Raw genomic sequence first — 21911 nt, forward strand, 5'->3', positions numbered from 1 at the left:
AGAACTTGGAAAATGGTCAGAATCAATATTTAAGAAGGCCTAATCTGCGATTTTCAATAGTGACCCAGGATTTAGATAGACCCCTTAGTGACGGCCCCATTGCATTTTTACGTCCTAGCTTAGTGGTCTTTAATCCTAAAGGACGTAAAAGCATGCATCCTCTTTGGATTAATGCCCACTTAGCTGAGGACGTGACAGCTCCATGCTGTCAGTGCCCGCAGGTAGCCGACAGCATTGAGCTGTCATCCTGGGCTGCGGGCCGTCCCCCCCGGCAATGCGATCGGTGCTATCCAATGAACATATGACGTCACGCACATGCGCAGAAGGCCGAGAGCCATGGCAAATTTAAAATCTGGCTCCTGAAGGTAGGCGGGAACCAGGAGAAGTCATCGCCGTCCCTGGGCTCGTGATCGCCGATAGCGGCGATCGTGAAAAAGTTTTAAAAAGTTCCAGTTTCACCTCCCCTCATGGATCCAATCCATGAGGGGAGGTGAAAATACTCATCTCGGGTCCTCCACGATGTCCTGGTCTTCCGGGACCTGAAGTCCCCTTCTGCGCATTCGCCCCTGATGTCAATCATCGGACGCGTGCGCAGAGGGGCTCGAGCCCTGGAAAGAGAGGTCATCAGGGAAGTGATCACTGTTATCCAAAGGATAACAGTGATTATTTAAAGTAAAAAAAAAAAAAAGTGAAAAAAAAGTAAAAAAAAAAAAAAGGTTTAAAAAGTAAGAAAAAAAAGTTTCAAAAGCTTACGTTTCATCTCCCCCCATGGATGAGGAAGGATGAAATGACGTACCTAAGGCCCCCGGATTTATCCGCGGACCTTACCCCAGCTTCTGCGCCTATCGCCAAAATGGCAGAAGCATGCGCAAAAGCCGTGGATTGCCAGGGTCATTTAAAAACTCCCTGCTCCTGGCTACAAAACTTAGCCGAGAGCCTGGAGATTTCACGGGGGGCCACGGTGAGCTGTTCCTGGTCACGTGTTCGCCGTTATCCAATGGATAATGGCGATAACGTTAGAGTTATAAAAAAAAAGGAGAAGCTTCATCTCCCCTTACCGATGCGATCGGTGAAAGGAGATGAAACTTTTACCGGAGACCTCCGTATTTGAACCCCAACGTGATCCTCCTCCGTGAACTTTCCTGGATTCTGCACATGCGACCTCCGGCAAAACACCGGACACATGCGCAGGAGTCGGGGAGCCCAGGAAATTTAAAATCTTCTTGCTCCCGGCGATCAACAGTCGCCGAGAGCCTGGAGCAGTGACGGGTGGCCTCGCTGAGCGGTCCTCGGTCACGTGATAAAAAGGTAGCGATCTACCTTTGGCCGGTCTTACATGACCGGATAGGAATTACAGATTCCACATGCGTCTGATCTGCGGTAATACGCGGATCAATCGCATTGGATTACAGAATTCCACTCACATTAGTGGGTCGGAATTGCGTAATCCACTCGCGGAAAACAGAACGCAGCAGGTTCTATTTTACCGCGGATATCTGTGACATAGAGCCCATTATGCTCCATGGTCGTGGATATACCCGCTGCCCATACGCAACTGCATTGTGTACGGGCTGCGGGTACCCGTGTCATCGCTAAGTGACGGTGCCGGAAATACAAACAAAAAAAGGTGTACTGCGCATGACCGCCCGTGTAAGTACGCAGTTATGCGCAGTACATTACATGGCCATACAGAGCGCCACGGCCGGGCTCACAGTTGGCATTCGCTGCGTGCCTTTCCAAGTGGATTCCACGTATGGCCTTGTGAGCCCAGCGTTATTCAGACCGCGACTTGTAATACGTAATTTACAAGAAGCCTCGGGAACGCTCGCCTTCCTGCAGTTCCAGGAGCAGTTTGTTGAGCACCTTCTGTGTGAGACCGCCACACCTCAGCAAGCTTATGAAGCCTCACAGAGCGCCACCTTTTACACCCCCATTCCTGCCGATCACAAAAAGCATGAGAGGAGGGGGGATACCCGGTTTTATTGCCCCATGTGCCCATCCCAACCGGGCCTCCGTAATTACCCCTGTCTTCGGAAATACCACACAGTTCACATTATTACTTTTATCTAAGATTTAGGGAACGCCAAAAATCTTGGTGGGGGAGGGGGAGGTGGGGAGAAATTTTTTTAAGGTGTCCATTTTTATTCTGTACAAGTCAGCAATGAGGCCTGCAATTTATTCAGTTGTACCCTGCAACCCAACGGATGTTCCCTGCATTATAGGCCTAGCCATGTGTCCTATAAAGTAGATTAGGGCCACAATGGGAATGTTTCTGAACACAGGACAATCAGGGGCATCCATTTTGGGGTGAACGTCATCATTCCTATGTACGCTGTACAAAAAAACAGTTTTTAAATTGACAAAATTGCCAAAAAAATGAAAATCGTAATTTTTTCCTTCTGCTTTGCTTAGATTCATCCAAATACTGTGGGTTCAAAATATGCCATACACCCCTACAGGCATTCGATAAGGGGTCTAGTTTTCAAAATGAGATCATTTGTGGGGGTTCTTTATCGTTTTGGCCGCTCAATGGCTCTACAAGTGGGCCTGGAATTTATTCAGTTGTACCCTGAAATCCACGGGTGCTCCTTCCATTATAGGCCTATCCATGTGTCCTTTAAGTAGATTAGGGCCACAATGGGTATGTTTCTGAACACGGGACAAATAGGGGTATCAATTTTGGGGTGAAAGTCTTCATTCATTTGTGTACTGTACAAAAACAACAGTTTTTAAATTGATACAACAGCCAAAAAAATGAAAATTGTAATTTTTTCCCACTGCTTTGCTTAGATTTATTCAAAAATTGTAGAGTAAAAATACCCATTACACCCCTAGATGAATTCGTTAAGGGGTCTAGTTTTCAAAATGGGGTCACTTGTGGTGGTTCTCTATGGTTTTGGACGCTCAGGAGCTCTACAAGAGTGCTATGGGGCATAAAAGGCCTTCAAGTAAACTTTCTGTTCTGAAAACCACCGACTACTCCTTTCATTTTGGGCCCCGTTGTGCATCCAGACATAAGATTAGGGCCACAATGGGTATGTTTCTGAAAACAGGACAAACAGTGGTATCCATTTGGGGGTGCAAGTCTTCATTCATGTGTGTGCTGTACAAAAAAAGCTGTTTTAAAAATGACAGAATTGCCAAAAAGATGAAAATCACATTCCTTTTGCTTTGCTTGAATTCATTCAAAAACTGTGGGGTCAAAATATGCAGTACACCCCTAGATAAATTTGTTAAGGGGTCTAGTTTTCAAAATGGGGTTATTTGTGGTGGTTCTCTATGGTTTTGGCTGCTCAAGAGCTCTACAAGAGTGCTATGTGGCCTAAAACGCCTTAAGGCAAAATTTCTGTTCCGAAAGACTTTGACTACTCCTTTCATTTTGGACCCCATTGTGCATCCAGACATAAAATTAGGGCCACAATGGGTATATTTCTGAACACGGGAGAAACAGGGGTATCCATTTTGGGGGGTCAATCCTTATTTTCACTATAGGAAAAAAATATGTCTTTAAAATGACATATTTGCAAAAATATGAAATTGTATTTTTTCTCCTCTAAATTGAATTAATTCCTGAAAAAAAACGTGGGGTCAAAATACTCATGACCCCCTTCAGTAAATACATTAAGGGGTGTAGTTTTTAAAATGTGGTCATTTGTGGGGGTATCTATCATTCTGACACCCATGAGCCTTTGCAAACTTGGCTTGGTGCAGGAAAACAAAGTGTTCCTCAAAATGCTGAAAAATAATGTTACATTTGTGCATCATCTAAATCATTAAAAAAAACACAAACGTTTTTCAAATGTGTGTCCAGAATAAAGTAAACAGATGGAACTATATATATCCTATCAAAAAATTGTATAGTATGTTTGCACATATTTGAGATATTACAGTTGAAAATGCGAAAAAATGACAATTTTTTCAAAATTCTTCCAATATTGGTACTTTTAATAAATATACACAAATTCTATTGGTCTATTTTTACAACCCAAATGAAGTACAACATGTGGCGAAAAAACAATGTCAGAATCACTTGGATATGTAAAGCCTTTACGGAGTTATGCTATGTTGAGTGACACATGTCAGATTTCCAAAATTTGGCTGCGTCACTAAGGCGCAAACAGGCTTCGTCAGTAAGGGGTTAACCATTGTGGTCTAATTAAATCTAAAATAGTCCTGTAATATTTGGATGATTTAGGGGGAAACCAATCCCCCATTTTTTCCATGCAGATAAGGTTTATCGCATTTAACTCTGGGCTTTCTTTCCCCATCCCCTATATAGAAGACTAGAAGAGAGATTGGATGTCTCCTAGGTAGGAAATTGGAAGCAAAAGGAGAACATTTTGAAAAAAAGTATAATATTTTGGGAAGAATTATCATTTTAACTGCCGAAATTACCTAGACAAGGGATTCCATAAAGTCTTCAATTTGTTGAATTCTGTTTCGATGGATGAGAGAAGGGGTTTAAAGTTTGTATCGAATAATTTAGAGGGTGAAGATGTCCAAATAAGGAAGAGCATCATGAAATTTATTTTTTTAATTCCTAGATTAGGAATTTGTGATTTTGACACATCAACTTTGTAGTAAGAAACTTCAGCAAACATATTAATTATGTTAACCCTTTAGTGACCAGACTTTTTTGCTTTTTTCCATTTTAGTTCCCCCCCCCCCCCCCTTTTAAAAAATCATAACTCCTTTATTTATCCATCTACGTCGCTGTATGAGGGCTTGTTTTATGCAGGACGAGTTGTATTTTTCAATGGTGCTGTTTAAAGTACCGTATAATGTACTGGAAAGCTTTAAAAAAAACGACATTCTGCCATCTTTCAGTGCGTCTTGTTTCTACGGCACACAAACTGCAACACAAATGACCCGATAACTTTATTCCATGTGTCGGTACGATTACTACGATACCAAACTTGTATAGTTTTTTTTTCGTTGTACTAATATATAAGATATTTAATTTTTAAAAATTATTTTCTGTCTCCATCTTCTGCGCACAATAACTTTTTTACTTTTCCATCAATATAGTTGTATAAGGGCTCATTTTGTGCGGTACGTCCTGCAGTTTCCGTTGCTACCATTTTGACACATAGGACTTTTTGATCACTTTTTATTAGAGTTTTTTCTTGGCAACAGTGTGACCAAAAAAGCGCATTTCTGGCGGATTTTATTTTATTTTTTTTCGGACAGCGTTCACCGCATGCAGTAAATAATGCATTACTTTCATAGATCAGACTTTTATGAATGCAGCGATACTAAATATGTATTTTTGTTTTATCATTTAGATTTTTTTATTGTAAATATGGCAAAAGGGTTTTTTTGAACTTTTATTACTTTAAAAAAAAAAATCAATAAAACTTTATTGTTCTCATTTTCACTTTTTCTTTCAGTCCTCCTGGGGTAGTAGATATATTCTGGTTGTAAACTGCAGAAAAAACTCAAGATGAGCACAACGCTTCTAAAGTTCTTGACTACTTCAAAGTACAGCGAGAGTCATTACCTGCAACTTCTGGGGAATGGCTGAACTACCAGTGTCACTCAAAACTAAAACCTAGCAAAAATTAGTTCAATCACAAAATAGCCACAAAGAGCATGCAAAGAACAAAAGGCCTCTCAAAGCTAAATAACCTCTACAATAGGCCGTAGTCACATGACTGAGAGAAATTTGAGCCTTGGCTGCAACTCGCATCACAAAGCACGCAGATACTCTTTGTCCTATGCGGGACACCGCGCGCTGTATGTCCTGTTCTTGTGCAAGAATCGCATGAAAATAGGACATGCAGCAATTTGTCAAGCTCAGACCATAAGTACAAGTAAAAAATCGGTCATATAAATGAACCCATTCAAATGAATGAGTTTATTTTCTTTGCGAGTTCTGTCCGTCTTGGACAAAAACAGAACTCGCGCCAGAATATCGGTCATATGATACGGCCTAAGAGACCTATACATTAGCCCATGTGCATCATTTCGACCTGTATTATTGTTCTTTTGTTATGTTTTTGCACAAGGAACGGCATGCTCAGGTACGTCCCAGCGAGATGGACACCTAAATATGAAAATCTGTCTTCTCCTTAGATACGGCCTATGTGAGAATATTTGTAAGTGATGTCAATGACAATGCTCCAATGTTCCCACAGCAGAAATATGAGACCAGTGTGGAAGAAGATAAGGATGTGGGTTATGTTGTAATGACTGTAAGCGCTATTGATGAAGATGAAGGTAACGCCTTTGTTATTTTTACCAGCTGTGATTTTGTGTTCTTGCTTTTCAGCCATGGTATGAAGTGATTCTCATACACTTTTTTCTATTTTAAAATTGGCCATGTGACCAAAAAAAGACTCCTTCAAAGATCAGATATACTGTATTTATACATATATAAAAAAAGTTGTATCACATATCCCTGGGAAAGCTGATAAATGTTTGATAGCTGGGGTCCAACCACTTAAACTCCCCTGCGATCATCAGAAAAGTGTACCCTGAGTCTGCTGATGATTTTTGATAAAAGATTTTTGTGGAACTCCCCCTTAAGACTAAATTGTTTTCTGAGGCTTTAAGTACACATGTAGTAAAACCTATTCAATAAGGAGGTTATCGGGGGACAAAAACATTTTGCAAAGCTGCTCAGCCTGATTTAAGAAAAAAATTTAAAAAAAGCCACACTCCTTTCACCCTGAACCTCCCAATGTTCCATCCTGCTGGTCTTCACTTCTGGCTGCAGTTGGCCAACCATGATGTCACTGCCACCATGGACATATGACTGCTACAGCCAATTACGGACTCAATTCAGCTGCTGCAGGCAGAAGGACCAGTAGGTTACCAGGCACTGGGAGAACGTGAACAGAGAGGGATGGTGTGAGATCAGTGTTTGTTTAGTTTTTTTTACAGAAGGCTGAGTAGCTTTGATAATTTTTTTGTTCCTAGATAACCCCTTTAATGTTGACCTTCCAGCAGCCTGTTTTCTTTGTTCTTTTCCTGCATGTAGGCTTTCTGTATATGTTTAGAAACACATTTTTTCACCCAAAATACCCCTTGACATAGGTGATGAGTAGGAAATTGCAGTAGTGAGACTTTGAGCTATGAGAAGGGGTACTAGTGTAGCATGTCTCCACTGAAAGTATGGGTTGGCCGGCCTCAGCTACAGATAACACGCCCAAAGCTTCAAAAAGCTCTCGATTGGCTCCCGCACACAGCTTCACAGATTCCTGAGTCCCAAGCTGCACTCTAGAGCGATCAGCCCAGAGGCTACAGGCGCGGCCACCTCCGAGCTCCCGACTGGCTAGCATATGTTTTCTTTGGTGCCGAAAGTAGGCATTTTTAAGGTTGTTCTTTATCATGATGATGTTGCTAATGAAGTTGAGAGCAGAAAGCAGTAGACCAGCTTGTTCTGCAAAATTAGTAGCAGCTGCTTCACTGGAAGTTAAAAGGCAAAATTTGTGCATATTGGGATCAGAAACCATCACTTGCTGGCGCTCGGGAAGTGGCCATGTAGTTGTTGTGGAGGTGGCCGCTCAGAAGCTTGGGTCGGGAGCTCAGAGGTTGGCGCGGCTATAGCTTTGGAGCTGATCTCTCAGCAGCTCAACTCGGAGCTCAGGAATCTGTGAAGGTGGAGGTAGGCGTGGTGGCCGTTTGGGAGCTCAGGTCGGGAGCTTGGAGGTTGGCATGGCTGTACAGCTTGGAACTCAGGAATCTGTGAAGGTGTGTGTGCGGGAGCCAATCGGGAGCTTTTGACAGCTTTGGGCATGACCTTGATGTTACCTGTAGCTGAGCCCGGCAAACCCATGCATCCGGTGCAGACATACTACACTAGTACCGTGAGAGGGAAGGAGGTGGTGATCATCTCTCTGTCGCAGATTCTGCATATAACAGCACAAGGTGGAGAGGGGACACAGCAGATGGAGACATCTCATTGACTCAGGGCACACAGCACAGCTCTGATTTCATATCATGAAGACCCACTCAACACCGGCTACATTCACATGGGCAAGCGCAATATTGGACTGAGACTCTCATCCCTATTTTGCAGTTGCCACATGCGATTTTCACAGCAATGTGAAGAGTTTTTCATTAAAATTCACTTCTGTGAAATTAAATTCCTTACGCTCGTGAAAGGATCGGAAATATATATTCCATAGACTTTAATGCACATGCACATCACACGGCATGCAAGTGCCATGTAATGTCTTTGAAGGTCCCATTGAAAACAATGGGCGAGGCATTCCAAGGGAACGCCCAAAGATAGAATGTGCTGCGATTTTTTTTTTTCCCTTGTATCACATGAATCCATTCAAAAGACTGTATTTCATATTTGAGTGACTTTTGTGCGAATCGCAGTGCACAAAACTCGCATGAGAATATCTTTCATGTGAATAAACCCTTTTCACCTCCTTTTCACTGGCGATAGTGATATCGCTGCGAGAAAATCGCATCGCAACGCTGCAAAATCGCAAGCTTTTGCGTTGCGATGCGAGAAACTGTTTTGCCATTGCACTGTATGGGCGACAGAAAAATGTAAAACGCTGAAGCAATCCTCCTGCTGCGATTTGTAATCCTCGCATCGCAGCTTGCCCTTAAACATTGCTAGTGGAAAGGTTTGCATAGAACAACATGTGTGGGACTTTCTTGCGAGAGCTCGCACTCTCGCATCGCACTGAAAACGTGCGATTACCTCGCCAGTGGAAAGGAGCCCTTATAGTGAGAAAAACATTTGCTAAAGGAAAGGGAAAAAAAACAATATACATACGCAGGTTAGAGGGAATGTATCACCTACTTTTTTAGTGATTAAAACCAGATAGTGAAACATATTACATTTTTATAATTTGTTTTTCTTTATGGATTGTAGATTTTTTTTTTATTCTATTGTCTGTCCATGACTATGGGGGTGGCCATCTTGCCTGAACTGCAGTTAACAGACAATGCTTTACAGCAGCCTTAAGGGCTATTAACACAGCAGACAGGAGCTGACCCATTGAGTAATATGAGAAAGTGTTGTGGGCAATTTCTTTGACCTGTGCAGGGAGGGGGGTTAAGGTGAGCTGTGACCATCACCTACTGTGAATGGCGGTTCCTGTGTTATCTATATATAGGTGTTACCTTTCAGTGTAATCCTGTCTATGATGATTATGAGATGACTGCTGTTCATTGCAGGTGCCAATGCCAAACTTAGATACCAAATCACCAGTGGAAATGCCAAAGGAATATTTGATGTGGAACCAGAGATTGGAAGAATATTTATTACCCAGAGACTGAACTATGAGCAGGATACACAATTTGAACTCAAGCTGGTGGCATCAGATGGAAAATGGGAGAATCATACCTCTGTTATTATCAATGTCATCAACCTAAATGACGAGCCTCCTGTCTTTACACAAAGTGAATATCATGATAGTATTCTGGAGGAACTGACCGATCTCCCGATGCTTGTGCTGCAGGTAAGTATAAAGTTGTACATATTTAGGGATGAAACAAAGTCATTGTACTCTTTGCACCAGAACTTTGTTGGTCAACTGTATACATATACCTTCTTGTCAATTCTGTGCAGGTTTCAGCTACCGATCCTGACCAAGAAGCAGATCAAAGTGCTCTTCGATATACTCTACATGGACAGGGTGCCAACAGTGAGTTTGTCATTGACCAATTCAGTGGGAAAATATACGTGCACAAGAAGCTGGACCGAGAGCAACGCTCTACTTGGCGCTTCCTTGTTCTTGCCACAGATGAGAATGGTGAAGGATTAACCGGTTTTGCTGACGTGATTATTGATATTAAAGATATAAATGACAACCCACCAGTGTTCCTTTGCACATGTGATGGCTGCTTTGTAGGATACATCCCAGAAAACTCCCCGGCAGATACCACAATCATGGAAATGACAGCATTTGACTTGGATGATCCAAAATCTGGAAAGAATGCCATTTTGACCTACAGAATAGTCCAAAATGTCAAGAATGAAATAAATCTTAATTTGTTTGCAATTCATCCATCTACTGGCTCCATTTATAATGTACTGGGTTCTTTGGATAGAGAGAAGGAAGACAGATACCTGATTGTGATAGAAGCAAAAGATGGAGGAGGACTAACCGGGACAGGAACTGCCACCATTTTAGTATCAGACGTGAATGACCATGCCCCAGTATTTGCACAGAAGATTTACACAGCCTTTGTCCCTGAAAGTTCTGGGATAAACAGTGAAGTGACTGTTCTACAAGCCTGGGACAATGATGAAGGAGAGAATGCAATGATGGTATTCAGTATCATTGGAGGAGATGATGACCGCAAATTTTTTATAGAGACAGATAAAATCCATAAACGTGGTATAATTCGACTGAGGAAGCGAATGGACTTTGAAAAACCCCATGAGAGATCCTTTAATCTGACAATAAAAGTAGAAGACATGGACTTCTTTAATATTGCCTACTGTATCATTCACGTTGAAGACTCAAATGACCATGCACCTTTGTTCTATCCACATTTTTATAACATTGCACCACTGCCAGAAAATGTTCCCGTTGGCACAACAGTGGTTCGGATATCGGCCATGGATTTAGATTCAGGACTGAATGGCATATTTTCCTACCACATTTTGAATTCCTCAGATCCCAACGGTCAGTTCTCACTTGTTGGTGATGGTTATGTGATGGTTTCTAAGCCATTAGATAGAGAAATATCTCCTTATTACCGGCTGGTAGTATTGGCTACGGACATGGGCGAGCCAGCCCTTACCGGAAGTACAACCATTTTCTTTAACCTTGAAGATATCAATGACAATGCTCCTGGATTTGAATCCCAATATAGTCCCATGATTTGGGAAAATACAGATTATCCACATGTCGTGCAAATAAACAAGACATCAACACTCTTATATGCTGTAGACAATGACACAACAGAAAACGGTCCTCCCTTTTCCTTCTATTTATTGACTGATCCTCAAAGCACCAATGACTTTAGTCTAAAAGACTTCCACAATGGAAGCGCCATGATCACTGCTCTGCGTAGTTTTGATAGAGAGTTGCAAAAAGTTTTTTATTTACCAATCTTAATAACTGATAGTGGAAATCCTCCACTGACGTCAACAAATACCTTAACGATCTTAATTGGAGACAGAAACGATCATCCTCATTCTTCTGGACACATGGATTGTACTGTCTTCTTGTATAAGGGTAATGTAACATGATGCAACCCATAAAAAGTGCTAGTTAGCCAAAGTTCAACTTAGTGTTACGCAAAGTAATACTGCCATTTTTCTGCTTTGATGTGGTGGCCATTTTTACAAAAGTGCCAATACGAAGTGCAGCCACTTGGGCTACCATCTTTCAATTCGCTTCTGACCAGAACTAGATTATGGGTAGGGCACATGCACTGGGGCTTCCACCTCTTGGAGGACCAAGACCGCCTGCACCATCAACCCTCCCAAGATGTGTGTTTGGTAATCATATCCAGCTCTCTATATAACTCCAATAGATTTTGGGGAACAGGACATACAAATGTGCCTCTGCCTCTTCTAGATGTGACTGCAATAGGAGGTGGGGTTTAAGTACCACAATTGTTTTTGCTTTGTGACCAACATTATTGCTTCTGCAGTCTACCAGTACTACTGCATGTATTGTCTAATCCCTTTTATATGAGTCAGGAAGGGTATAATTTCTCCTTGTGGAGAGCATCTAGCAGGTGTAAGGAGATTTTATAAGGCCATGCATGCTCCTCTGGAAAATTTAGAATGCAAATGAGAGATGAAACAATGCCTCTAAGAAGCCACCTATTAGAAGGTAGCAAGTTAATGTCTTACCTTTTAACAAGCCTAGTAACATTACTGGGAATATAAGCCACAGTCTTCTCCACAAGGAAAATATAACCATGTGCAGACAGCTGTTTCAAGGTTTTTGTCCGTCATAAGTGTACAGTAGGTTGTTGGTTGGGTGAGAGGCGGTATAGTTTCTCCTTGTGGAGAGCACTTAGTAGGTGTGAAAAGACTTTTATAAGGCCATGCATGCTCCTCTGGGAAATTTAATATGCAAATGAGACATGGTACAGTGCCTCTAAAGCATCACCTACTAGAAGGTAGCATTCCTGCAAGTCTATGTCTGACCTTTTAATTGGCTAGGAATACACTAATGAGGGGCAGAAACTCCAAAATAATCTGTCCGTCCATGGTTATCTTTTCCTTCCAGAGTAGACTCTGGTTTTGATTATATTCCAAGTCAAGTTATGAGGCCTATTTAACCCCTTCACGACCAATGACGTACCGGTACGTCATGGAGCGTCGGGGTATGTATGAAGAGAGGTTGCGTGGCAACTTCTCTTCATACAGTGTGGGCGTCAGCTGTTCATAACAGCTGACACCCGCTGGCAATAGCCACGAGCGGCCGATTGCGGCTATTAACCATTTAAATGCCCCGAACGATATTCGGGGGTCCCTCACGGTCCCCCCGCGGTGTGCTCGGGGGAGCCGTGCAGGTGTCATGGCAGCCGGGGGCCTAATGAAAGGCCCCAGGGCTGCCTCGACAGACTGCCTATCAAGCCATCCCCGTGGGGTGGCTTGATAGACTGCCTGTCAAAAATCAGTATGACGTAATGCTATAGCATTACGTCATACTGCAGGAGCGATCAAAGCATCGCATGTTTAAGTCCCCCAGGGGGACTTCAAAGTAATGTAAAAAAAGAAAATCAATAAAGTTTTTTTTAATTGAAAAAAAAAAAGTTGTAAAAGTTTAAATCACCCCCCTTTTGCCATATCTATTATTAAAAAATCTAAATAATAAATTAAAAATATGTATTTGGTATCGCCGCGTCCGTAAAAGTCCGATCTATCAAAGTAGCGCATTATTTTTCCCGCACGGTGAATATCGTCAGAAAAAAAAATAAAGAACGCCAGAAATGCACTTTTTTTAGTTACCCTGTCTCCCAGAAAAAATGCAATAAAAAGCGATCCAAAAGTCGTATGTATTCCAAATTGGTACTATCAGAAACTACAGAACATCCCGCAAAAAATGAGCCTTTGCTAAACTATGTCGACGGAAAAATAAAAAAGTTATTGCGCGCACAAAATGACGGCAGAAAGTAATTGAAAAAAATTAAATGTCTTTGAAAAAAAAAAAAGAGGAGTATAGTAAAAAAAAAACTATACAAGTTTGGTATCGTAGTAATCGTACCGACCCATAGAATAAAGTTATCATGTCATTTTTGTTGCCATTTGTGCGCCGTAGAAACAAGACGCACTAAAAGATGGCGAAATGTCGGTGTTTTTTTCATTTTACATAGTAACATAGTTCGTAAGGCTGAATGAAGACAATGTCCATCTAGTCCAGCCTGCCTAACCTCCTGTTTTGTTGATCCAGAGGAAGGCAAAAAAAAACCCAAGAGCAGAAGCCAATAGCCCTTTTGGGGAAAAAAATTCCTTCCCGACTCCCTAATGGCAATCAGACTGTTCCCTGGATCAACCCCTAATAGTTCCTACCTGCCTGTATACCCGGATTAACAAATAACCTTAGATTTATAGCCTATAATATCCTTCCTCTCCAGAAAGACATCAAGTCCCCTTTTTAAACTCCTCTAAGGATTTTGCCATCACTACGTCCTCAGGCAGAGAGTTCCAGTCTAACTGCTCTAACAGTAAAGAACCCCTTTCTATGTTGGTGCTGAAACCTGCTTTCCTCTAAATGTAGCGGATGTCCTCTTGTTACCGTTGCAGTCCTGGATGTAAACAGATCCTGGGAGAGATCCTTGTATTGTCCCCTCATGTACTTATACATGGTTATTTGGTCGCCTCTTAACCTTCTTTTTTCTAGAGTAAATAATCCCAGTTTGGATAGCCTCTCTAGGTATTCCAGTCCCATCATTCCATGTATTAGTTTAGTTGCCCTTCTTTGAACCCCCTCCGGTACTGTAACATCTTTCCTGAGCACCGGTGACCAGAACTGTGTGCAGTATTCCATGTGGGGCCTGACAAGTGCCTTATATAATGGAAGGATAATGTTCTCGTCCTTCGCCCCTATACCTCTTGTAATGCATCCCAAAACTTTATTTGCCTTTGCAGCAGCTGACTGGCATTGGTTGCTTCAGTTTAGTCTACAATCCACTAGTACCCCCAGGTCTTTTTCCATTTCACTTTTCCCTAGCGGTACCCCATTAAGTGAATATTGGTAACATCCATTCTTGCTGCCCATGTGCATAACCTTACATTTATCAACATTGAACTTCATTTGCCATTTTTCTGCCCAAGCCCCCAGCTTATCTAGGTCAGTTTGTAGCCGCACATTGTCCTGCATTGCATTAATTATATTGTATAATTTTGTGTCATCTGCAAATATTGATATTTTACTGTGCAGCCCCTCTATCAGGTCGTTGATAAATATATTGAACAGAATAGGGCCCAATACTGAACCCTGTGGCACCCCACTAGTGACTGTGGTCCAATCAGAATATGAACCATTTATTACCACTCTTTGCTTTCTATCATTGAGCCAATTTTTAACCCAATTACACACATTTTCACCCAATCCGAGCTGTCTCATTTTGTATATTAGCCCATTATGTGGCACGGTGTCAAACGCTTTAGAGAAGTCCAGATATACGAGATCAATAGATTCTCCCTGGTCCAGCTTAGAGCTTACTTCATCGTAGAAACTGATCAGATTTGTGTGACATGAGCGACCCTTCATGAATCAATGCTGGTGAGGAGTTATTCCCTGGTTCTCCTTGAGGTGCTCATCGATGGCGTCTCTCAGAATCCCCTCGAAAATTTTTCCCGTTACTGAGGTGAGACTTACCGGCCTGTAGTTACCAGGCTCACTTTTGGTCCTCTTTTTATAAATTGGAACCATGTTTGCAATGCGCCAATCCAATGGTACAACACCGGTCTTGATAGTGTCTAGAAATATTAGGTATAGTGGCCTAGATATTTCATCACTTAGTTCCCTTAGTATCCTTGGGTGTATTCCATCTGGGCCAGGCGATTTATCGATTTTAATCTTCTTTAACCTGTTCCGCACTTCCTCCTGCGTTAGGTATGACATATTTTGTGAGGGGTTTATTTTATTCCCCTGTATCTCGTGTGGCATTTCCTTTTCGCTTGTGAATACGCTTGAAAAGAAACTAGTTAATAGATTTGCCTTCCCTCCATCATCTTCGATGATTCCTCCTGCATTATTTGTTAAAGGGCCAGTGCTCTCCCTGCAAATTCTTTTGCTGTTAATATAGTTGAAAAATAGTCTTGGGTTGTTTTTGCTCTCTTTGGCGATCAGTCTTTCCACCTACTCCTTAGCAATTTTGATCGTATCTTTGCAAATTTTGTTTTTTTCCCTGTACAATTTTAGCGCTTCTTCGCTGCCTTGTTGCTTTAGTAGTTTGAATGCTTTCTTTTTATCGTTTATTGCCCCTCTTACCGTCTTGTCGAGCCACATTGGTTTCCTTTTAGTTGAGATTCTTTTATTTTTAAAGGGAATAAACTGCTCACATGAGGTGATTAGGATCCTTTTGAACTTTTCCCATTTGTCCTCCGTACTGGCATTTTTGAGGATGTTGTCCCAATTAATGTTACCGATAGTAGCTCTAAGCTGATCAAATTTTGCTTTACTAAAGTTTAGTTTCTTTGTCACTCCCTGATAAGGCTGCTTATTGAATTACAGCTGGAAGTTGATTATATTGTGGTCACTATTCCCCAAGTGCCCCTCAACCTGTACCCCCTTTATTCGGTCTGGTTTGTTAGTTAGTACTAGGTCCAGAATGGCTCTCCCTCTTGTTGGTTCCTGCACCAATTGGTTCAGGTAATTATCTTTAATTACTCTCAAGAACTTATCACCCTTGTGAGATTTGCAGGTCTCATTTTCCCATATTATATCTGGATAATTAAAGTCCCCCATTATAATTACTTCGTTGCGCTTTGACACTTCTTCTATCTGCCTTAATAGTAAGTTTTCAGTTTCTTCTGTTTCTTTTGGTGGTCTATAGAAAACCCCTATCAGGATTTTGTTATTTTTTCTTCCCTGTATTTCTACCCATAGAGATTCCACCTGTTCCTCTCCTACCCCTATGTCCTCCAGTAGTCTCGGATTTAAGTTCGATTTGACGTACAGACATACTCCTCCCCCTTTCTGGTTCCTTCGGTCTCTTCTGAAGAGATTGTACCCCTGTAAATTCGCCGCCCAATCGCACTTATCATCAAGCCATGTTTCCGTTATTCCAACTATATCATAACTCTCATCAGTCATTCTTGCTTCAAGCTCACCCACTTTACCAATCAGACTTCGTGCATTTGTGGTCATACAATTGATATCGTTATTTTTGTTTTTTAAATTTGTTTTGTTGCTATTCGTACTATTGGCTGACCTCACATTTCTAACTGTACTAACCCCCCCCCCCCCCCCCCTGCTCGACCCCCATTCCCATTTCTTTGGTCCAGGTCGCTAGCTACACTGGCTACCCCACTATTAATCATTTTGCCCTCCCCCCCAGTCCCTAGTTTAAACACTCCTCCAGCCTTCTAGCCATCTTTTCCCCCAGCACAGCTGCACCCTCCCCATTAAGATGCAGCCCATCCCTAGGGTAGAGCCTGTGGCCGACAGCAAAGTCAGCCCAGTTCTCCAGGAACCCAAATCCCTCCTTCTTCCACCAACTCCGGAGCCACTTGTTTACCTCCCTAAGATCCTGTTGCCTTTCTAGTGTGGCTTTAGGTAAAGACAGTATTTCCGAGAAAACCACCCTGGAGGTCCGCGCCCTAAGCTTGGACCCTAGGTCCCTGAAATCATTTTTGAGGGCCCTCCAGTGACCTCTAATTTGTTCATTGGTGCCAACGTGCACCATGACCACTGGATCCTCAACAGCCCCTCCCAGTAATCTGTCAATCCGATCCGCGATGTGTCGAACTCGAGCGCCAGGAAGACAACACACCGTTCGACGATCACGGTCTTTATGGCAGATTGCCCTATCTGTCCCCCTAATAATTGAGTTCCCCACTACTAGGACCTGTCTAGCCTGCCCTACGCTCCCCGTCCCCGTCTCACTGGAGCAGTCATTCCCCTGGCGTTCAGAGGGTGTGTCGTGCTGCAGTGGTGCTAGCTCTGTAATTCACTTAGAATTTTTTAAAGTTTTTCAGTACATTATATGGTACTTTAAATAGCACCATTGAAAAATACAACTCTCCCCGCAAAAAACAAGCCCTCATACAGCGACGTCGATGGATAAATAAAGGAGTTACGATTTTTTTAAAGGGGGGAGGAAAAAAGGAAAATGGAAAAAGAAAAAGGGCCGCATCATTAAGGGGTTAAAGGTCAGACAGTGACTTGCAGGAATTCTATCTCCCAATAGGTGGCGCCTTAAAGGCACTGTACTATTTCCTATTTGCATATCACTTTTACAAAAATGGCCATCACAACTGGATGTTGATTGCATGTTTGAGAATATGAAGCTGGATTGAACTGGAAATGTGAATTTAACCTTTTCATTGTATGAACATATATAAACTCTAGTCATAGTATCTAAAATAGATCATATGTTGTCTTTTATGACAGGCATACTTCCAACAGTCATCCTTGGAAAGGTTCCTTCACTGGACCTAGATGACTGGGAGCACAAAATGTATTATTTGGAAAGTAAATCAAGGTAATTGCAAGGTGCAAATCTATGCTTAACTGCCACTATAACATGTATACACTACATATTGTACAGTTGTCAGAGACAGAGGTGATACTCAAACCATTCTGTGATGTTCGTGCATGGAGGAGTAAGAGATTGGAATATATGCCACAGATCTTCCAGTGTATTTTATCATCTCTGATGTGTGAAGCCGGCAGTACTCCATTCATCCCTCATACGGTAATGACATTTTTTAATAAACTGTATTTTTATTAGAAAACAAATTTTCCAAAACGTACAAGGAAGAAAAACACAATAGGAACTAGCAGTACATCGTCCAATAAACAGCATAAAACAATAAAACAGCAGCAAGGCAGAATATTAACCTATTAACCAAGGGAAGGGAAGAAAGAAAACGAGAGAGAGAACAGACAAGACATGATGAACACAAAGGGGTAAAAAAGTAGCAGACAATGATACAATAATGACATTTTTACTAATAGTGCAATTAGACGTAACCACTATCGTTCAATCGAACAAAAGCGAACGATGATTGTTCAGTTTTAATGCAAGCCAACGACCGAAAGACGGATGAGAATCGTTCACTTTTCGTTCGTTGTTCAGTTTTTAGCCGGCATAAAAATCACTGTCGGCTCATTCACTTATCGTTGCGTTTAAACACTTCCCACTCAGTATTATACAAGCGGTGCGTTAAACTTGATGAATGTGCCTACATCAGTACAACCAAGAAAAGAGGCATATGGGATGCAGCAGGATGGAGTACAAAAAGGCAATACAGCAAAGTTAATAAATATATGAAAAAAGTAGCAATAAAAGTAAAAAAACAACAATGTATCAATGTAAAAAACTCACACAGCAGCAGGTGGAGAACAGGAGCAGAAGGCAATAACCAGCAGTACAGAGAAAGCACAAGTGTGAGCTGCAGCCACTTCGGCCGGTAGCGGCTACATGCACAGACACTACGGGCTGAGGGTGACGTCAGCTAGCCTCCCTATGGAAGATTTAAAAAAGCCCCCAAAAAACTCCAACACGTATCGAGACCTGAACGATAGTCTCTTCTTCCCCACTCAGTGTTTCACATAGAAGTGAACAATTCTCAATGATGATCTGCCTGTCTAAACAGGCTGTTTGAGTGCGAACGGGTTAGTGGTGACGTCATTTAAACAAGAATCCGTTCATCTAAAAGGGGCCATTAGTTGTCAGATTCGCTCTGCTGGACTTGCATTACATGGGCAGCCTCTCATTTGAATGCTCAGCATGTATTAATACTTTTCCTCTTTATTGGCTTCTGCTGAGAAAATGTCAAAAAAGAAAATGTGCCGCTAAATCTGCTGCCAGAGGGTTCAGAAGCCAGACTCCTCACGCACACCATCAGGCATTGCTTTCAGTATATTCTCATATTTTCTATGGTTCAAAATGAATGTTCTCTTAATGTTGAAGTTTTCACTATTAACCTGACAGGATCTTTTCTGTCCATGATTCATCTGGTTTGCTGACCATACGAGAAGGGGCCATGCCTGGTGTTTATAAAGTCAGGGTAAGAGTGGCAGATGGAGTGTGGCCGGATGTGGTCTCCACTGTCAAGGTTGTACTGATTGACGTAACCGAAGAAGATGTCAATAACGCTATTGCCATAAGATTAAAAGGTAATTGTAATCCTATAATATTAAGGGGGAACGCAACAGTTTTGATTATCATAAGGGTGACTGCCAGCAAGTTTTCTCCTACATGTTAGAAGGATGTATACTTTATATTAAGATCTACTTGTCACAGTACACAGCCGAACGCATAAAACTGTCCATATATGTAAGATTGGGCAATTTAAGTGTACCTTAAATAGGTATTCTGGGCTTTTTCAACTGATGATCTATCCACTGAATAGGTTATCAGTAGTTGATCAACGGGGATCTGCCTCTTGGGATGCCCGTACATCAGCTGATCATCCGGTCACTATTAGTACAGCGGGACGGACATTGTTGTCAGCAGTCAGGGCAGAAAGTGGGAGTGCCACGCTTCTATTACACTTCCTGTTACTCTTTATGGTCACAACTGGACGTCCTGTCCTAACCATAAGGAGGAGTAGGAAGTGTAATAGAAGTGCAGCGCTCCCGATGATTTCAACGGGTGTGAAGCTGGCGAGCCTATTTCTTGCTCTGACCACTGGTGATGAAGCCCGGCCCGCTGTACTGACAGCAACCAGATGATCAGCTGATGGACAGGGATCCTGAGCGGCAGATGCCTGTCAATCAACTACTGATGGCCTATCCAGAAAATTGATCATCAGTTGAAAAAGCCCAGAATACCTTTTTAACCCTTTCCAATTCCCTGTCTGACGTCTTAAGACATTATGATTTAAGGCTGTAGAGCTCCGGTGTTGGGGGACGTCTGTCAGGGTTCGCTTACTGTATATTGCCAGCCTCTCTGCTGTCAGAGCCTATCCAACGTGTCACCTCATGCAGTACTGGCTTTACCCAGCATATAGCGCCGTTGTATAATGGCAGAAAAAGAGTAAGCCCCCCTAGGAAAATCAGGATACAAATTGGATTGGAAAGGGTTAATACAGAAAGAGCCTTTGCAAACAAGCAGGAGTAGTCAATATTTAAACCAGATAATTGAGAATCAAGTGTTTTCAATAACCTATTTTTAAAAAAACTGATTCTTTCCTGTTGATCCAGGTCTCAATGCAGAACAGTTTATAGCCCAGACTCAAGGGATGACAGTCAGTAAATACGAGCAGATGAAGAACCTTCTATCTGAAATCATTTCTTGTGCCAAAGATAATGTCCAGATCTTCAGTGTACTGAACATTCCTAACCTGCCCAACTCTACAGACGTTTGGATTTCCATTTCCAGACCGCCCTATCACCTACCTGAAAATCTGAATGGCATTGTGGCTTTGCATCGGGACAAGGTCTCATGTAAACTTTGTATTTAAGTCCTTGACTCTCAATGTTATGGGATTGTGTTATATTAGGTTGCAATGTTCCTACTACATCTCATGTATATGGATTGGTGTATCAACTTTACTAACACAGAGTCCATATTCTCCACAGTTAGAATCTGCAATGGGTGTCCAGGTGACTCAGGTTGGAGAAGAAGAGTGCAGAAATGTACAGTGCAGCCACAAGACTGGATGTGTCATTAAAAACATATTTAAACATACCCCAACAATGGTCAGAACTGACAGTGTCTCCGTGGGGTCCGTGACCATTGCGACCTATGTCCACTGTTCCTGTGCTTCTCGAGAACATAAGCACTTTCTCTGCTCCTCCTATGCAGTCAATCCTTGTTTTAATGGAGGCACCTGCATAGATACAGAGCTTGGATATAGGTAATGTATGATGAAGAAAGGAAATAGATGCACATCAGGAAAAGCTGACTATTTGCATTTAATTTTATTATAGTCCTCTCCTTTTTCTACTTGTGTGATTAGATTGCTGTTCATGAACATAAGTGCTGCAGGAGGCAAGGCTATTCATTCCAAACATCTAACTGTGATGGCTATGAGCTCTGTGGAGTGGAAGGGGTCCGCTGTGGTATCTCAATGGACGGTGGGAGCTTCTGCAAGAGTTGCCCCTCCACAAATATTATATTGCTTGTAAACAAAGGAGAGAGGACCTAACCATAAATTAATTCCATCTTTCTTTCCTATAAGTGATGAGTAGAGTAGAAGGGACAACGGCCTTCCTATCCTGGTTTGGATGTTTATGGTGGTGTGAACATTGGTCATTTAGATGGTTGCTGTGGCCCCCATCCACATCCCTGTTTTTTGCCTACCCTTGAGCAAAAATGCGAATAGATCTGGTGGTTGGCTTGTTGATCAAATGAACATAACAGTTGATTAACTTAAGAAACTTAAATTAAATGTGCTATCAGCAAATATCCTTAAAGTTTTTTTTTTTGTTTTTTTTTCAATTTTGCATCTCACTATATAAATGAAAAAAAAAAGAATCCTGATATCTTGTAGTTTTCACTCTGGCCACTAAGCCTAACACTTCATTTGTTTTGTGAGGTTTCGTCGACCATAGACTCAATAGTCAGGAGGAGACTCATTGACATGTATTTGAGAGTGTTGTGTTGTGTGACCTGTGCAGAGGTCATTATGCAGGGAGGGGGGGAGCTTTGATCATAACACATTGGTAATTTTCCGATGACACATTGACTGTAAGAAAATACATTTGTAGCAATGCATGCCTGAAATGTTTGCAAAGAAGAAACATATTGACACATGGAAGATCATTGCTATTACTGTAAGTATATTTTTCAATATATGAACTTTTTAAAGGAATTCTGTCTTCTCCCACCCAGAGCATGTAGACTGACAG

The 21911-nt window shown here is 41.9% G+C and overlaps 1 protein-coding gene across 1 annotated transcript in view; it reads left to right on the forward strand.

Moving 5' to 3' along the window:
* The window catches only part of LOC136578689 (neural-cadherin-like), a 114128-nt gene that overhangs the window by 53360 nt on the left and 38857 nt on the right, over nt 1-21911 (forward strand). The window contains exons 17-23 of the mRNA XM_066578876.1: nt 6076-6219; nt 9145-9428; nt 9539-11156; nt 17502-17592; nt 19048-19232; nt 20262-20497; nt 20640-20917. Coding sequence (XP_066434973.1) covers nt 6076-6219; nt 9145-9428; nt 9539-11156; nt 17502-17592; nt 19048-19232; nt 20262-20497; nt 20640-20917 — 2836 coding nt within the window. The remainder of the gene's footprint in view (nt 1-6075; nt 6220-9144; nt 9429-9538; nt 11157-17501; nt 17593-19047; nt 19233-20261; nt 20498-20639; nt 20918-21911) is intronic.

This window comes from Eleutherodactylus coqui, chromosome 9, assembly GCF_035609145.1.
Source record: "Eleutherodactylus coqui strain aEleCoq1 chromosome 9, aEleCoq1.hap1, whole genome shotgun sequence".
In the NCBI taxonomy this organism is placed as follows: Eukaryota; Metazoa; Chordata; class Amphibia; order Anura; family Eleutherodactylidae; genus Eleutherodactylus; species Eleutherodactylus coqui.